General features: G+C 40.0%; 1 protein-coding gene and 1 long non-coding RNA gene across 2 annotated transcripts; both read right to left on the reverse strand.

Moving 5' to 3' along the window:
* Positions 1-9,546, reverse strand: LOC6601964 (protein phosphatase 1 regulatory subunit 3C). The gene is made up of 6 exons (XM_002026978.2): positions 9,135-9,546; positions 8,574-8,742; positions 5,983-6,345; positions 1,280-1,486; positions 900-1,212; positions 1-837 (listed from the first exon to the last, which is right to left on the reverse strand). The coding sequence occupies exons 2-6, from the start codon at positions 8,663-8,665 to the stop codon at positions 661-663; spliced, it is 1,152 nt and encodes a 383-aa protein (XP_002027014.1). The 5' UTR covers positions 8,666-8,742; positions 9,135-9,546; the 3' UTR covers positions 1-660.
* Positions 9,547-15,568: 6,022 nt separating this feature from the next.
* Positions 15,569-16,578, reverse strand: LOC113566770. Its single transcript, XR_003409220.1, has 2 exons — positions 16,399-16,578; positions 15,569-16,179 (listed from the first exon to the last, which is right to left on the reverse strand). It is a non-coding gene; the product is annotated as an uncharacterized LOC113566770 (long non-coding RNA).
* Positions 16,579-17,565: the final 987 nt, after the last annotated feature.

A 17,565-nucleotide genomic window follows, 5' to 3' on the forward strand; every position in this document is an offset into this window, starting at 1 on the left:
ACATCGAATAAACTTATGAACTAAAATGTTTTATTTTTGTGGTTTTTTCTGCATTATATTTAATGCGCCTATTTTTGTTTTTTTTTGTTTGCTATTTTTTCTTTATTTATTTTGCAGTTGAAGAAAATTTCGAAACAATGGTTCGCTAGGATAAGTCACGCCATGAGCTTCACTTCCTTTCATTATTATAGTTTATTTTTCGTTTGGTTTCTTTAAATCTAATATCAGTTATATCGATGTAGACAATCACACAGGCAAATAGGTAGACATGTACACAAATCAAGTTTTTTTTTAGAAAATTCTTTCCAATAAACATACAAACAATTAAAAAAAAATAAAAAAATAGTATGTCTAAAAGATATGATCTTGAAATTCCATGGGACAAACATACAAAATTCGGGGGTTGGCTTAGTTAAAGTAGTTATGGGCCCTCGTCTCGTCTCTCATCTAGTGTAGAGAAAATCTCTAGTCAATGGCACTTTAATTTGGGATTTGTACCAAGATATGATTAAGTCAAAAGTTTCGTTAGTGTTCAAATCTCTTAGACTCTCTCTCTGTCCCTAATTATTTCCTGTTGTTTTCCTGTCACTTTCTGTTCATGTGGCCTAAATGAGAAACTTTTCTTGTGGAAAAGGAATATCCACTTCCTCTCCCAAGACTTCACCAATATGGTGTAAGCGGCTCTTGATTCCAGCCGTTTTGGTCCTGCACCTTGGCCAGGGCATCGGTCAGGGTGGACCTCATTTGCTGACTGGAGTTGCGATTCTGACCCTTATCATAGGGAGAGAGGGCATTGTAGTAGAAGGGTGAACGCTTGCTGATCGTGTAGTTTGCACCCTAGAAAAGAGGATTATAGAAATTATAGACACTTGATGGGACTATTTGAATGATCAACTCACATCATTATTGTCCCAGTATTCTGTATCGTTGGTGCGATAACAGATGCAGAACTCCAAGCGCTTGGAGGATGGCGGCAGCGTGATCTTGAACGAGAATGTATCGAATACGACGTGGGCACAGGTGGACGGTCCATAAGCCCTGGCAAAAGTACAGAATATATCCTGCTGACTCTTCCAATCGTCCCAGGTGACACGCACAATGATCTCCTTCTGGAAGTCAACGTTCTTCACCTTGATGGTGCCCACCACTATAGACTCCTCATCCTTGACAATCACATTCTCTAGGGACACAAAATCCCGCTCTATCTTTTGTCTGTCATAGGGATAAAAACGCAATAAGAATATAAAGATACACGTTACATGGAATAGGCAGAACTTACCTAAACGATAGATAATCCGAGGCTGGCTGCTTGAAGTCCACCGTCCATTGATCTGGCGGATGTGGACTGACCAGACCCTGTGTTATCTGCTCCAAGAACTTCATGCTCCAATAGGGCGGCACGTTCGAGGGTTCGGACATTACGCGAACCTCGGTTAGCGATAGACCCTCATCATCGGCAAAGATCACATGCTTTTTGGGGCCACGACTGCAAAAAAAAAACACAAAAGAAATCCCGAATGAATAAGAAATAAGTACATATGTATGTATAATACATTATAATTATATATATTATTAAATATAGAATTGACCCTGGCCTTATCAGGTTAGCTTGACCCCCCATTGGGAATTTATTCATTAAATTTGATGGTCAATGACTTTTCTTCTTTCAGGAGATTTCTATTTCAATGCCCAACAGTTTGATGGCTTTGTTTGTCTGTTAGTTTAGCAAACTGCGTCGTTTCGAAATGCATTTCTTTCGCATAATTTTTGGATTTCTGTGGATCAGAAGCGGCCCTCTATCCTTGCCAATTATTTGACTTTCCAAGCCCAACAATCACCAGAAAATCGACATAAGCCCGTATATTTTCTGTAGAATTTCCTTCTCCTCACAAAGATTTCATTCCTTTAGGAAAATGTTATTCCCAAAATTTGCCTGCGTCATAAAACGAGTAATGTGTATTGAATATTTTGTTGTGTCTATTTTTAGTAGCCACGTACGATTTTGCCAAAGATTTTCTTGAAGCTATATGCTAAACACGCCTACTTTTTTTCCTTTCTTTCGATTCTTCCCACGAGTCTCTGGCTTCAATGTAAATAAAAACACACCCCACTCGGATGCCAATACATATATCCTCGTGATTTGACAAAAAGGGAACGATTCACAAAAAAAAAAAAAAAAATGGTATAATAAAGAAAATATCAACTTATAAAAAAATTAAAAAGCAGGAAAACGCTGTCTGAGAAAGAGGCAAGTTTTTAAACCCATGAACTAGCTGTATTCTCTTTACATATACATATGTACATACATATATTCTCCAATAAATATTTGTACAGATGTACTTATGTCTGTGTTGCACAAGAATGTACATATCTTAAATGTGAAACAGTTTCCTTGACTTTTATAAGTACTTCAAATCACTTTTTTAGATCCTTTCATAATTATTATTATCACACGATGTGTATTTCTTTGTGTAGTTTGTGTTATTATTTGTGGTTTACTTTTAACTTCTTCCGTGGTCTTTATCATTATCTCTTTTTTGTAAGCTTCCCATCGAAATCGCCAAGAAATAAGCTTTATTTAGAAAATCGACCATATAAGCCGATAAGATAACTTTGGCTTATCAGAGTCGTTAGGGGCTCGATTTTTATGAAGTTAGTCGAAATAGACTGAAAAGTTTCCGTCAGCCAAAAGCAATCTACCAACGATGCTTGCCCAACCCCCCGCACAGAACATTTATTTGGCCAGCAGAGAGGGGAAACGCATCGAGTGCTAAATATATATCCGAAATACAAATAGCCAGCAATTGTTGGCGTTGGCTATTGCCAGGCCAGGCCAGGCCAGGCCAGACCAGACCAGGCCAGGCCAGGCCAGGTTGGTTTTCTGTTTATTGGACGCCGCCAATATCAAACAGCCGGCTCTGGCATTTCTGTAGAGATCGTACCACCCGGCCACGATCAGGCGGCTCGACTATCGATGTGGACGACTGCGATCACGCATCGAGGGAATGATCAGCAGCAGTGCGCCGGCTGCCGCCTGTCGCCTGCCGCTGCCGCCTGCCGCTGCCGCCTGCCTCTGCCGCTGCCGCTGCTGTGGCTGCATTTTCTTTAACAGGTTTCCGTTCGGGTCGAAGCGATTGCTTATCTTGTGTGGGCTCAACGCTCAACACCCATCAGAGCCAGCAGAGCCAGCAGAGCCAGCAGCAGACCAGAAATCAGAGACCCAGACAGGTCTCGTTTTTTGGTTTCTTTCTCTTGGCTGGCCGCTTTCCTGCTTTCAGTTTTGTGAGCGTGTCAACTAGTATACCCGTATTCGTACAAGAGATCACCCCGAAAAATCATTTACATTCCAACCCAATACATTTTCCATTTAGGTTCCATTTTTTCCAAGGGGAACGAGTTTCTCCGTCAACTGCATTTGCCCACAAAATCGAACGAAACGAAACGAAACGAATCCACCAAAATAACCACACAATTCCGTATGCATTACAGATGACATGTATTTTTGAGAGTCCGGTTTTAACAAGTCCATAAATATTAAAACTCTTCAATATGCAAGGCGCATTAATGTTTTTCTTTTTCTTTTTTTTTTTTGAGGGGCTGGGGAAACGAGTTTTCGTTTCATGTAAAAGGGATTTTTAATGTAGTTCAAAATATTTTCTTAACTTCCTCAAGTTTCGATTTACAGACCTTGATCAAGGCCCTTGCTTCAAGTCAAAAGCTGCTCAGAAATTATGCCAACCAAATGTCTTGTTTTGGATAGGGAAATTCTGAAGGTTACTCTGACTGACCTTAAGAAGCTGTCCCTGACCTTTTCTTATTTAATATTAATAATTACAAGGTGCTTCCTTTTTTTCATATTCCAAAGTTTTCCATTTCTTTATAGTTTGATTTTTGGTCTCCTTGCTCTCAGATTCGTTGGTCCATTTTCTCAACGAAAGCTCAAAGTCCAACAGTAAAAGACTGGAAATAGTTTCTCTGTGTATATTTTTTTAGTGGTCATCGTTTTGGATTATCTTCCCGCATCATTACTTTCTATCTCTTCCGCAAATTGATGCGGAATAAAATATGTAGGTGTTGAATTCATTTCAATGTAGAAATGCACAAGTTTTTCCCAAGTTTTTACAGCAGACAATTGCCACACGATCCGATCTGATCGTGGCACGTGATCTTAGCATGAACGCCAGACAGCTCCGTTCCCCCCTCTGCCTCTCACAATCTCTATATATAACCTTAAATATGCGTATGTTTGTACGGCTGGGTGGGGTGGGGACTGCGACTGTAATGTCGAAATATATTCAGTTTGGTTACACCCGAAAAAAATGTATGTTCATTTATGATGCCTTTCGTTTGAAAGCGATCACGCTTCTAGGCTAATAATTCTTCGGCCTTGACGTGACCTGGCATCGTTGTTTGATGGGTGATGGCTGATCTTGATAATTTTCGTTTTTGGGGGGTAATTAAGAAAGCTTTTTTCATAGTCTGTCAAGTTTGATTGAAAGGAGGCGGGGAGGGCGGATTCCTATGAGTGTGCCAGCTCTATGCGGGATGTTTCCGATTCTAAAAGATGGCTTCGTCGGAAAATATCCAAAATGGATAATTTTTCCAGTTCATTGTTTCTCCCAGTGCATACGCTACGTTCGACCGAAGCCCCTGACATCTGCCACAGCAACAACTGCAGGCGCGGCACGCGTCTGGGCTGCACTGATAGTACTACGCAATGCCACGTCGCGAAATATCTTAGCTAGTCTCCCTTTTCTCTATATATGTATGTATGTATGTACGGACTTGTATATATTTTTAGGCATTTTTTCAGAATGTCAAGTGCATAGAAGGACCACGTTTCCTAGGGCTACTGGAACTTAAAAGATATTTCATTAATCCCAGACTTTCACTGTCCGATATATCTGCATATGAATCAATAATGTATACCGTATACACACAATTTTGATATACTATAGAAAGAGAAAATGAAAATAATGGCGCCTTGCTGTTTGGCTGTATACTAAGTGCCAGTCTATTCCGCTTTCAGTCTTAATTTGTTGTGGTTTTTTTATCTCAGAGATACTAGATAGAGAGACTCAACCTAACACTCGTTGCAGTGGCGTGTTTTCATGTCAGGGTTTTCGGTTGATTTTCTTTTTTGGCAGATTTCTGCAATCATTTAGATAATTTATCTTTAATTTTGTTTTCGTTTCTTCTGTAAAATTGCATGCTTTAAAATTAGATTAAATTGTTGAATATACAGAAATATTCCCACTAGTATATTTGATGATCTTTTGGCTGTATACATAGTATACTCTTAGTATGGCAGTCTGGCGGCTGTATGCAATTTCCTTTTCTCCCATTTACCATTTGACATGTGCTCGACTATGACGTCTTTGGGAAATTTGTGTGACTGCCAAAAGATATGTATGTACGGGTTTTCTTGTTTGGTTTTTTGTGAACTATCGCTAATGACTTTTAAAAGAAAAATAAATGTTTATAAATGGCATAAAAGGAAATGATTGGCATTCGGATGGGTCATTGGGTCTGCTTATGAGATCAGCCAAGTTAGATTCTTATTTGGGTTAATTTTATATGGTTTCCTTTTGATTTCTTCCCTGCTGTGGCTGCATCAATTACCATATACATCTGAGATTTTCTTTTATCAACTCTTTTGCTTTTTATAAACTGCTCACTCAACCACGAAGACCCTGCCAACCGTCTTTAGGTGGTAGTGTTTCCCCAGTCTATCCTCTGACCGACCCGATCCAGCCCTTTTAGTCCGGATCCAGCCTAGTGTCTACCACCTCAAACTAGTTCATTTAGCGGTTAAGTAAGTAAGTTTAGTGAGTGCGGCGCCATTGTCTTATGGCGCCTGACGTCAAAGTGATTGAACCCCCAAGGCATTGACAGCACTCTCATTCGGTTTGCGGTGCTGTCTCGGGTTACCTCTATGATGTAATCTTATCATGCCCTGCCATATCCCATCCCCTCACTCACCTCTGTTCGCAGTGGGCTACTCCGTGGGCTGCAGTACCATTGGTGCAACTGCAGTTGTCCGTGACATCGCTGTTGGCTGGTACCGGTTCATCTATGGGGCTGGGACTTTGTGGGGTTTTGTGCAGACAGGACTTGCGACTGAGGCATGACTTTGGTTGGTTCATGAGGTGTGGGGCCGAGGCCATGCGCTCCAGATAACTGCGACCCGATCGACTGCCCACTCCCAGGGGCGTGGCACCTGCCTTCAGTTGACCCGGCTGGCACTGCATGGCCGCCGAGGCATTGTTGACCATGGCTTTGGAGGCCAGAGTTATCACTTGGGGACGGCAGTAGCGCGATGCTCTATTGGGTTCGTCATTGAAGCTGCAAGACACAGAGGAGATGGTTCGATCAGTACGGTACGGAACGTGATGGTTCGGATGGGGTGGGGTGAGGTGCGGTGCGGTGCGGTGGAACTCCTATTCGGCGATCTACGCATTCGCCTGCCTGCACTTTTATCAGCCTTGATAAGCGGGGATCCGTCCGATGCGATCCGCTTTTATTATGCTCGCGCTTTAAATTTGTGCGGCGATAATATTTGCCTTCCATTGTTCTGAGGTCTATGTATACCACTTAAACCTACACTTCTCTTCTACTGATACTAAATATAGTATGTACATACATCTGTATGTACGGTATATTGTCTATAAAGAAACATCGGTGATAAGCCCTACAGTTGCGCACGACCTCCGCACTTGTTTCAGGAATGCGGTGACGATGGACGAGTTTTCTGGAGGGTGTCCATTGGATAGAGAACACTTGATCGCGGTGAATCATTGTGAATCATTCCCGAAACTGTATTGACGAAAGGAAATAACCTTTAAATATTCCATTTCTCTCATTAACTATGGTATGTGCTGAGTCATTTCAAATAGTTCCATTTTTCGGCCAGACGATAATAGAGTCAATGCTTGATAAGGTTCGATCGCAGCCTAGACATACTCGTACATATGTTGGTTTCATGTTTATCACTCGGCGTGGGCCTGCTTTCAAGAACAACATTTCCCGCTGATTAGTGATTAGGCAGTCTGATCCGTATCAAAATCACCATATTTGATGCTCTTGTGCCAACTGAAATATTTCATGTGATTTATTGCAAATAAACATACATAAGTACTTGAGCTATACTTTACAAATGTGTATATAAATCAGGTTCGGTAGCTCTAGAATCACGCTATGAAATTTCAAGTGAGTCGAAGTGGAGACAGCCGAGTTACTTGAGATAGTTGGCTCTTGGACTGGCCCCATTCACGTGCTTTGATAAGTAGCTTCGATCGTACAGGGGTTGCCCTCATACGAGTATATGCGGATCAGTGGCTATAGTTATTGTATCTTGCTAAACAAAAGATATACTCCAACATATATGTATTTTTTTGGATTATTTTTAGCCTGAATATTTTAATATCATCCAATAAATTATATGGAATGATGTTTTTGTGCGTTTTATCATTCCCGAAAATAAAATCCACACTATAAATATCACCAGCAGCGACAGATGCAGCTCGTGCACCAAATGAGGCGCCACAAATATGGCTAGGACCCAATTGAATCAATTGGTCCGAAAAAGAGCAGAACATGTACCTCCCATTCTCCGATTTGTCATATTTTTCTTTTGGGACATGTGTCCCTGAGCAAAAAAGTTTCGTCAATACGAGTATGCCACGCGCAAATTTGTCGTCAAGCGGGCAATCGTCGGCGTCATCTACCCGACTCGTGGACAACCCTCCAAATCTCAGAGCTACACTAACAAAACACATAGTAGCCTCTCCGAAATGTTTGTTTTGGTTCGCGATGATAGTCCATTCGCCTTGCCTTTCCTTGCCTTGATCTTGACTGCTTCCATTCTTCGCCAATCTGTTGTCAACCCAAACGTATGTGTATGGACCTGAGTCCCGAGAATATTAATAGTGACTGCATTCATTGTGTTCTTTAAATACGGTAAGTGTTCTGTGTGTGTTTGGTCACAATATTTTTCTGTCTTTGATCACCTGGAAGAGCGGACAGTGAAACAGCTGTACAGGTGATCTAATTTCTCTATGAATCGATAGAGTTCTGCATTTTTTGAAGAACTGAGAAGTACTGAACTGAATGTAGGGTACATTTGCTAAATGGTAAATGTAACGCTTTTGTTGTGTCCCTCAACAAGATTATAGATTAGACTATACTAAACTAAACATTGATCATACATTTTCAAACTAATAATACTAAAAACAAGGGTAAACTGAACTTAAAATCAGATTATCGACAGTTCTTATATTTTTCTTTGGCACGTACACAGCTGTGGTAATTCTTTTGAAATATTAATCAGAAAAGAACTGGAGACTTATCGAATGATAAGAACATTGAAAAGAAAGTTTAAGACGTGACACAAAACTTTAAACGTGGAAATTATGAAACTGTGCTCGTTTCTTATTTCTTCTGTGATAATTTGATGTTCATTGAATTTATTTTGATTGACGACCGAAACTCGCGCGTTCACTTAAATCAATTTAGTATAAAATTAGGCAAATTGATGGAAATATTTATTCATGATTCTTTTTGGGTTAACTTACTTCAATGCCGGCCGCTGATGTCCGCTCATGTAGTCCGCCAGAAAACTGACGGGTGGACTGTGACTGAATATGGGCGGACTGTGCGAAATCATTTTATATAGATCTGTGATCTGCTGTTTCCTATTGATTATATTGATCTCGAAACAAGGAACTTTTTGTGTGGAAGCCCCTGAGAAAGAAATATAGAAAATAAATGATTTATAATTATTGCAATTGAAGCGCAACAAAACAATAACAAAAACTGAAATTCGAATCTCAAATTAAATTTTAATTGCAAATATGTATGCATGCATGTGTATAGTGTTTGCTGATTTTTGTTGCTGATGGTAATCTCAGGTGGGATCTAAACTGTGATTTTTCGGATGCATTTTGCTGCACAGCGTCTTGATAAGTACTTGTACATTTTTTAAGCGGATGATCAAAAGTGTTGTTTATGTTTTACACATATATGTACATATATACATATTTTATGACACTCGTCCGATGAGTTCCAAACATAATTTTTTTTTTTTATTTTGTTTTGGTTTGGTTTGGGGTGGAATGCTGGTGGATGAAACTAACCGTTATTTGCTGCGTAAGTCGCGCTCTTTCTTGTCTTCCGTCTCCTTTGGTTTCTTCTTTTGCCTGCTGCTAAGGAACTTTTCTTCACTCTCTTTTCTTATGATACTTGAATTAACTTTTTCATATGTGCATCACGCGCGCTCTTCACGGATGACGGCGGCGTCAGACAATGAAATTTTATTTTGGCGAATTTTTAACCGAATTTATTGAAATATTCGTGAGATTTCTGTATGTCGGGCACTTTGTCGACGGACACACGCACAAACGGGGACTTTCCGGCCTTTTCTGATTAATTAGCCGGCGCTTTCTCGGCAGGGACTAGCCGTTCTGTTAGTTACTAATGTATTTTTAGTTTAGACGGAAAACGAACATGAATAAAAAAAATAGCCACAAACGCTTCGCCTTCGGGCCCGCTCCGTTCCGTTTGAAGCTGCGAAAAGGAATGAATATTTTGTTGGTGCCAGACTTGCCGTCAAGACTTGTGCGCCCACAGCACAGTGGGTTAAATGGCCAGTCTAGCACGCAAAAACATGTAGAAAACATTACATCATTCTTTAGGTTAAAAATAATTTCTCTTGATGCGAATTGTTTATTTCAATTTGTACTGTTAAGAACTTATGTCAGACTTAACATTTTCAGCAATTCCTGAAATTAAATATATGTATATATAAATAAATTTTTCTTTTTGGAGCAGGACGAGATTGTGCATTCACAAAGGTTTTTTTAATTTATAGCATTTATCTATCCACAAAAAACATAACTGGAGAAATTAATAAGTCGCAGTTTTTAGAGATTGTGTGTTTTGTGTGCTAGATTGCTCATTTCACCCACTGTGCGTAACCAGAGCGTTCGAGAGAGATAGGGAAAGAGAGAGAGAGCCACGCCACGCTACGCTCTCTTGGCATTCACATTCACCCTATCTACATAATCGCACCTCTCGCTCGCTCTGCCGCTGATCGACGTGGCGTGCATATTTCGATTGCATTTTGATATAGAGTTTTGGTATTGGTTTTTGTAGCTTTTTCTGCGTTCTTAGATTAGTTTAGGCGCCGCCACTGTCACCGACTCTCTCTCTCTCTCTCTCGCTCTCAGTCTCTGTCGCACAGTCGGGTGACAAAAGTTGCTCGGTGTCAGGCCCGAGAGACATGATCAGCATCACAGCCCAACCCATCCCACTTTTCGGTCTTCGTGTCGCGTCTCAGCTGTTGCTCTTCATCTTCACCTTCGTCTCGTCTCGTCTCGTCTTTATCTTTATACTACTGTTATCGCATCATTGTAGTTGAGGGGGCTTTTGCTTTAATAAGTAAGGGTTCCGTTTTAGCCCACGCATTTCTTTCAGGCCGTGTCAAATCTAAATCAATTTGTCCAACGGATGAGGGTCTTGGGTAAGAAAAATGTCTTTTATCATCGACATTATTTCAAAGGTCATATGGATCATTCAGGTGAGTTTTGAACAAGCTTTTGGAATGGATTCCATGCGTTTTTAGTACTTGTAAGACGGAGATATTTTTAATACCAGCACTGATCGTTTCCGTATTAAGCCTAAGGTCATTTTTAACCCACTTTAATGAACCATTTAAATTGAATTTCTTTTCATCTTACCATTTTCCATCTATTGCAGCGAAAATGTAATGGCTCTCGACGGACCATTGTCAACCCACATGATATCTGTCGTACCCACATCAAAACTATCCGAGGCAAACGGAAACCCCTGAATCTGAATCTGTATCTGAATCTGAATGCAGCCAACTCTACACAGAAATGCAGCAGTCTGGTTTTGGAACTGGAACCTCGTATCGCTGCGTTTGTTGGGCACCTTCTATGGCAAAGAAAGTGTATCTGTGTGAGTTTATCTTTGGCCTGGTTGCCTGTGTGTGTGCGTGGTGTGCGTGCCTCGATGACATTCGCTCATGGCGGTTTTATAGTTGTCGAAATGCCCTCTGACAATGAATGATCTCAACCCCAGTCTCAAAATGAGTTGCATGATAGTGCACCTATGCCTATGGATGTATGAACATATATATGTGAAGGGTTTTCACGCTTTTCTGTTTCGAGTGTTAAAAAGTCTCATTTTGCTTGCACACTTTCTTCGGATGGCCACGCAGCATCCCATTTGGTGGAGAGGTTCGCTTAAAAGGGGGTCTTTTAGAGTGGTATGTACATACACATGTAAGTAGAGGAGGAAGAGCCGGCCGGCTTGCCTAGTTGAAAGCCGGTTTCCCAAAGATCCCTGCTTGAATAAAAAGTAGTTACTCGAGTGGTTCGCTGCAGCGCGTCGTGTAGAGAGTCTCAGAAGAGCCAGAGAGCTCTCCATTATTATCCCCCTGTTCATTCTTCCCCTGTCTTCCCCTTCATTCAGGGTTGGCACTTCCTCCCCTTGCATCTCGTACTGCAGTGCTCTATCTCTTCTCTTCTCTTCACTTCTCTCTTTGGCTGCACTCGAAATTGCTGGCACTTGCGTGGGCCTCTGTCTGTACCCTCTGGCAAATTTAGTAGCTGCTTCTCCCTACATACTAGTATATGTACATACATACTCGTATTTGTATGTATCTTGTCTATTCCTGTAACGATTTCCATATTTTCATATGTACATCTTTTTGAGGCAGTTGTAATTATAGTTCGTTGCTTTCGAGCGGAGCGGATGTGCTTTGCTTGGTGGACAATTTACAAAATTCAATTTATGAATTTATGAACTTATACGGGTGGCTTGCAGTCTTGTCACTCTTCGCCACTCTCTCACTCAGAAAAGATATACGATATAGTCTGTACATACATACATAGGTGTATACGGTAGGTACAAAGTTGAGGAAGCTATCGGTATTTATTATATAAATAATTAAACAGGAATCCACGTGCGCCTGAAATCGTGGGGTGATGAAACCGGCAGGCACTTCAGTATCAGGCACGAAAATATTGGCTAGCGGCGCTTGGTTATCAGTGAAATTCAATAAATTTTAGTCATAGTATAGCATACACAATATACAGTACACGGTACTAGTTTGTGAAGCCCTCTTGGGAGAATCTAATTATAGAAATGGGGCGCGCGACTCAGAAGATTTTTGCTCATTATCAATGCATATTGAATTGCTGATGAACTGCGCAGCATAAACTTAAATCATAAATATAGAACTGGTTTATTTTTGGGCAGAGATAATACCCAGAGCGGCCGATGGCCATGCCATGCCGTAACTGACCTAGAGCACATGATCGTAGCGTGATCGCCGAAAGAAAGCACCGAGAAGATAAACGACACGAATTTTCTTCTTGGCAAAGATCTCTCACATCAAAACAGTTCTTCCGCAACGGAAACGGCACAGAATAACATAGTCGCAAAAAGGTTTTACTATAAATAAACCAAGGGATAGACATTCGCAACATGCTAAGAGCGGAATTCCCATTCACATGACAGTTTTTAGCCAGAGTGTGATCTTTTTAACCATCTTAGACCGTCTTCGTTCTGTTCTATTCTGTTGTGTGTTTTTCCCTTTGCTTCGAAACGTAACGGATCCGATCGCGTAATTTTCCATTGGAACTAATACGATCGGGGATCGGCGATCGGCGATTGGCGGTCATCGGTGATCACTGATCAGCATTAAAACAAACTTAATTATGCGATTCATATATACTCGTAGATGTATAGAAAGCCATCGAGCAAACAGCAGGCGAGCGAGTCTGAGGCCTGAGCCGACCACAGCTGATCACGTTTTCGCTTGCTGCTTCAGATAGTGGTCCTGGCAATAGTTCCATTGACATCGCCAGACGACGACGACGACGGCGGCTATCTGCCCAGACCCGACGCACATCGACGCAATGTCTGATATCGCGCGTGTCTGCGCTGATAGCTGATAGCGAGCCCCTAATTGAGTACTCCCCAAACACCCTAAAAATAGTTAGACTCGACCTCTTCATTATTCCCATGTTAATCACCGAACCAATAGACACAGTGACCAACGAAAGGGAATGCCACTTATCAACATCTGTTTGCCAGACCAAGTTGAGTAGACGGGGTGTAAGTCGAGTGTTTACTGTGGCTAATGTATTTGATTTTCAAGTTTGGCTCGTGTGCTGGCGCTTCAAAAGGGCTCCGTTATACTATCCAAGGCAGTGATGAGATAGTTAGCCGTAGACACCCATCTGATTGGGTAATACTTAAAGTCCAAGGTAGATCAATATGGGGGTTACATGTAATACACCATAATTTTTGTTTAGTCTATATATATCTTGATCTTACTGGTTATCCATATGTATCTTTTCGAAACATCAGAATCGGCTACTCCTACCACATAAAGATCCTACAGATCCGCTTCTCTCCTCATTAGCCTGTCTTTCTTCCAATTTCATTTAAAACTTGATCTCAAAAAAACAGATTCACTAATTGACAGGTTCAAAATTGCATTATTTTCTCTCTCACCTGATGAAATATATTTGCATACATTTGGCCATTTTTTATATATTTTTGCGTTGCTATCTGATAAAAAATAAAGGAAACCACATAAAATAAATAAATAATATGAGCAACACAAGAACGAGTAAGTGGCTTTTAATTTAGAAGATTTTACCAAATTTTTAATGATGCATAAAAAAATCCTTTAACTTAGTCAGCTTCCTGGATCCACTACTCTCGATCTTTCTCTCAACATAACCGCCAAGAAATAATCAATTCCGCCTTTCTTCAAGACCAGGGATAGCAGTAAAAGCTGTTGAACATCTTTCCTGTTTCCGGTTTATGCTACAAACATTAACATAAAAGTGCGCGAAATCAAGTTCAAAAATATATATACGCTTGGATTCAATGTTGAACGCGTACATTGCACTGCCCAGAATTAAAAATAATGTATCTGTAGAACTGCTTGACGATATACTTATATACATACATAGATAGACAGATATATATTTACATCTAGAAATGCCTAGACAAGTTTTACAATTTACATGGCCGTGCGAATGAATCAGTGGGACAAGCAGAGCAATCTGCTTCTTGCTTTTTGCTCGAACATCTATAAAGTATCTGATAAATGCGCAGCACACTTAGAATTTGGCAAAATTTTGATTTAATTAACCTTCTATTTGGTGGAGAGGTCAGTCGCAATCTGGACTAGAATCAGTTTTTATATGGTTTTTGCTTCTGTACGCGATTTCTTTTTGGTAAAGGAGGTCAGTGAACTGTTTTATCATTATTTTAAGAAGACTACCGATTCTTATATTTCTATCTTAGTTTTATATTTTGCTTACATATTTACGTACGTATGAGGAGATTATTGAGGATAAGAAGACCCGCGATATGGTTATCTAGAGAGGTTTCATTCGCCTTGATTTTGTGCCGTTTTCTCGGTAACTTTTTTCAGTACGAGGTAATCGCGTATTCTCCTTTGCGAAATGTTTGTCCATTTTTTCAATTTTACACGTAGCGTAGGTCTCAACTGGGTCACCTTTTGGCTTATCAACGAGCTAACATATATATATATACATATATTGTATATAAAATAGTATAAAGAATTAAACCGGAATGCAAGGTGATCAGAAATGTGTATATCAAATGTGAAGATACCCTAGATAACGATAAGAAATTGATTAAGCAGAGGATTAAAATAACACAGTCTCTAAATCAAGGTAGAATTAATTTCTAGGGACACACTTTTATTGAAAACTTCGTTTTCAAAAACTTCTTAAAGCAAGATTTAAAAACTTATTTTCTCAATGCTCCTTTCAAAGTATTCGAATTAATTATCATATCATTATCATATTATCAACCTTAAATATGTACAATTGTGCCAGTATCTGTACTTATTTTGTATACATAATATACATATGTATGTACATATATTGATGTTTAAATATAAATATTATTATGAACATGATTGTGAAACAGCAACAAAAAAAAAAACATTAAAAATAATCAACAAGAAAATGCATCTGAAAATTTTCCACCCTAACCTTATTATAATCGACTCGTATTTGCAAACAAATAAGCATGCCTGTAAAGAACAGATCAAAGATCGTATCTCTGGGATTTATGGGTCAATGGGTTTATCTCCCGACATTTTACAAATTGTTACATGCTAGGTGAAATTCTGTAGTTCTCATCGGACTCTTGACGTCAATAAAAATGGGTTTTGATATCAGAAGCAATCGTATAATATATATTATATAATATATTAGTATCTAATAGAAAATGTAACATAATAAAAGTATATAAAAATGTACAGATGCATGAATTTTCACAGCTATTTATGGGAGGGATATAAATTCCTCAGTATAGATAGATTTACGTACATCTGTACATACGATTTGATTAATAAAGGCTCGTCTGGGAAGTTATTGCGGTATTGGCAAAATAAAAATAAAATTTGTCTTTGCAATAATGATTGCAAAGCCCTATCTGACCCGTACCGCCTCGTAATCAATTGTCCGTTGTAAATTAATCAAAAAACAAATAAAGTACAACTTTCCATTAAGTTGATTATTCCTTCCTTTATTTCCAGATATTTTGAACACCATTCGCAACGCCACCTGTCGGTTGGGGCGTGTGGGTGTGGGCGTTACTTAATTTAACGGTTTAGCGGTAAATGTTTTCCTCTCTCGTTCGCCATTCTCCATCCATTCGCCGCCCCTTTGGTACACTTTCTTAGCGGGTCTAGTGGCGCACGAAGAAGAACAAATTTGTTTTCTGGCGCTTATGGGGAGCAGTGCGGAGCGATTGGGAGATTGATTAGGAGCGGAGGAGATTGTGGGCTGGATCCATTGTTGTTGCCGGCCAGTCGCGCGACCAACTAGCATATCAGTTGCCATTCCGTTTCTGCTCCCCCTCTTTCTTCTACTCCCCTATACGTGTATTCCTCCTCCTCTTCACCAATGTTAAGTTCAATGACAGAATTTGAAACCCCCCGTGCCTTCTCTCCTGATTTTGCTCATGAATCTTTGGACAGGGCTTAATCAGCCAGCCTTTGTTATCAGTAGTAGTATACATAGTATGTATGATGGCCTAGTTTCTTCGTCTTTTATTTTTACTTTATTTTTTTGGCAGATGGGGAAACTGGAATATGACCTGAGGAAAGGTTAATTAATTAGCAATTTCGTTGAAAATAAAGCTCGGATCAAGGGGGGGCCTTGGAATACCACTTCACTTCAATATACATAGTTCCATAAGATGAGATATTTTTCTGTAGATTTGAATCGATTCTTTGGGCGCAATTAATATTTAAATAAATACTTTAATATTCAATTAATTTGTTTTCAATATGTTTGCTCTAGTCAAGTTACATACATATGTACATTTATTGTCCTAATGATCTTGGATTGAGTGACAGACTGGACATGAGCAGAGGTAGGAGTGCCGGAGCACCTGCTCTGTGGATGCAAACAGTCTGATTGAACGGCTAATTGGCTGCAGTTCCGCTTTGGGTTAAAAGATCGCTCTGGGATGGCTTTAAATAGATTACAAAGGGCTTACCAGATCCGTGTTATTTTTAGAGGGAAGTTTTTGCGGTGCTTAGGTAACAGTTTTTTCCGATTTGTTATTGAGTGGAACCCGCCCACCTAATCAGGGCGATAATCGATTCAAACGGGGCTTGAAAGTCCCAGGAATTGCATATTTTTCCACGTTTCCAAGCTCTAATCTGGAATCTTGGCTGAGGCATGGGCAGGGGGCAGGGGCTGGACATCTCTAGGCGTTGGCGCCGCTGTCAGCGTTGCCGTCTAAACAAATGTCGTTCACGTTGTAGTACATATTGTACATAATACTATGTATAAGTAGTATTTGGATTATCAGTTAATTTAACGATTTCGAATTTAGATTTGTGGGCAGGCGATTAATTAACATTTGTTTTCAGCGTGTCCAGCAAAGGCCCAAAGGCAGAGACAGATGAGATAATTAATAGCACATGCAGTCCTCTATCCCCCTCTCTACCACACTGACGCTGCTCCGGCTAGTTTTTATTTATAGACAAGGTTTATGGGTTTGTTGTGCCCACCTCCTCCGATCTGGGGATCCGTTTCGCGGTGCACTCTACTCGTATCTGTTTGAAGGCTGAATGTTATTCCAAAAACTGACGATCTCGGCAAATTGGTTTTGATAAAGAAGCTTGATTGGGGGTGTCAAAGGGTAAAGAGAGGTGTGCTATGATGTGGGCGTTGTATTCCCTATTGGCTGATAAGAATTTTACATTTAGCCCTTTGTTGATAATATACAATTGTATTCTTCAGACTAAAAACTCTACTACAAGTAAAAACACTACACAAAGAACAAGTATAGCTTTCATGCTTTAATTACCAGAAGTTTGTTTAAAGTTATCAAATAAAGAGATTTTATAATCGGTTTTATTTCAAATTAAGATTTCAAACTTAATCGCTTTGGCGCCCATTACCGTTTGCTTTTAGCATTGAAGTCAACCCTGTCATTGTAGTTATTATGGCATGCACCAGATGTCGCTTT

The sequence above is a fragment of the Drosophila persimilis genome, unplaced genomic scaffold (assembly GCF_003286085.1).
Source record: "Drosophila persimilis strain 14011-0111.01,24,50 unplaced genomic scaffold, DperRS2 tig00000900-arrow-arrow-pilon, whole genome shotgun sequence".
Lineage (NCBI taxonomy): Eukaryota > Metazoa > Arthropoda > Insecta > Diptera > Drosophilidae > Drosophila > Drosophila persimilis.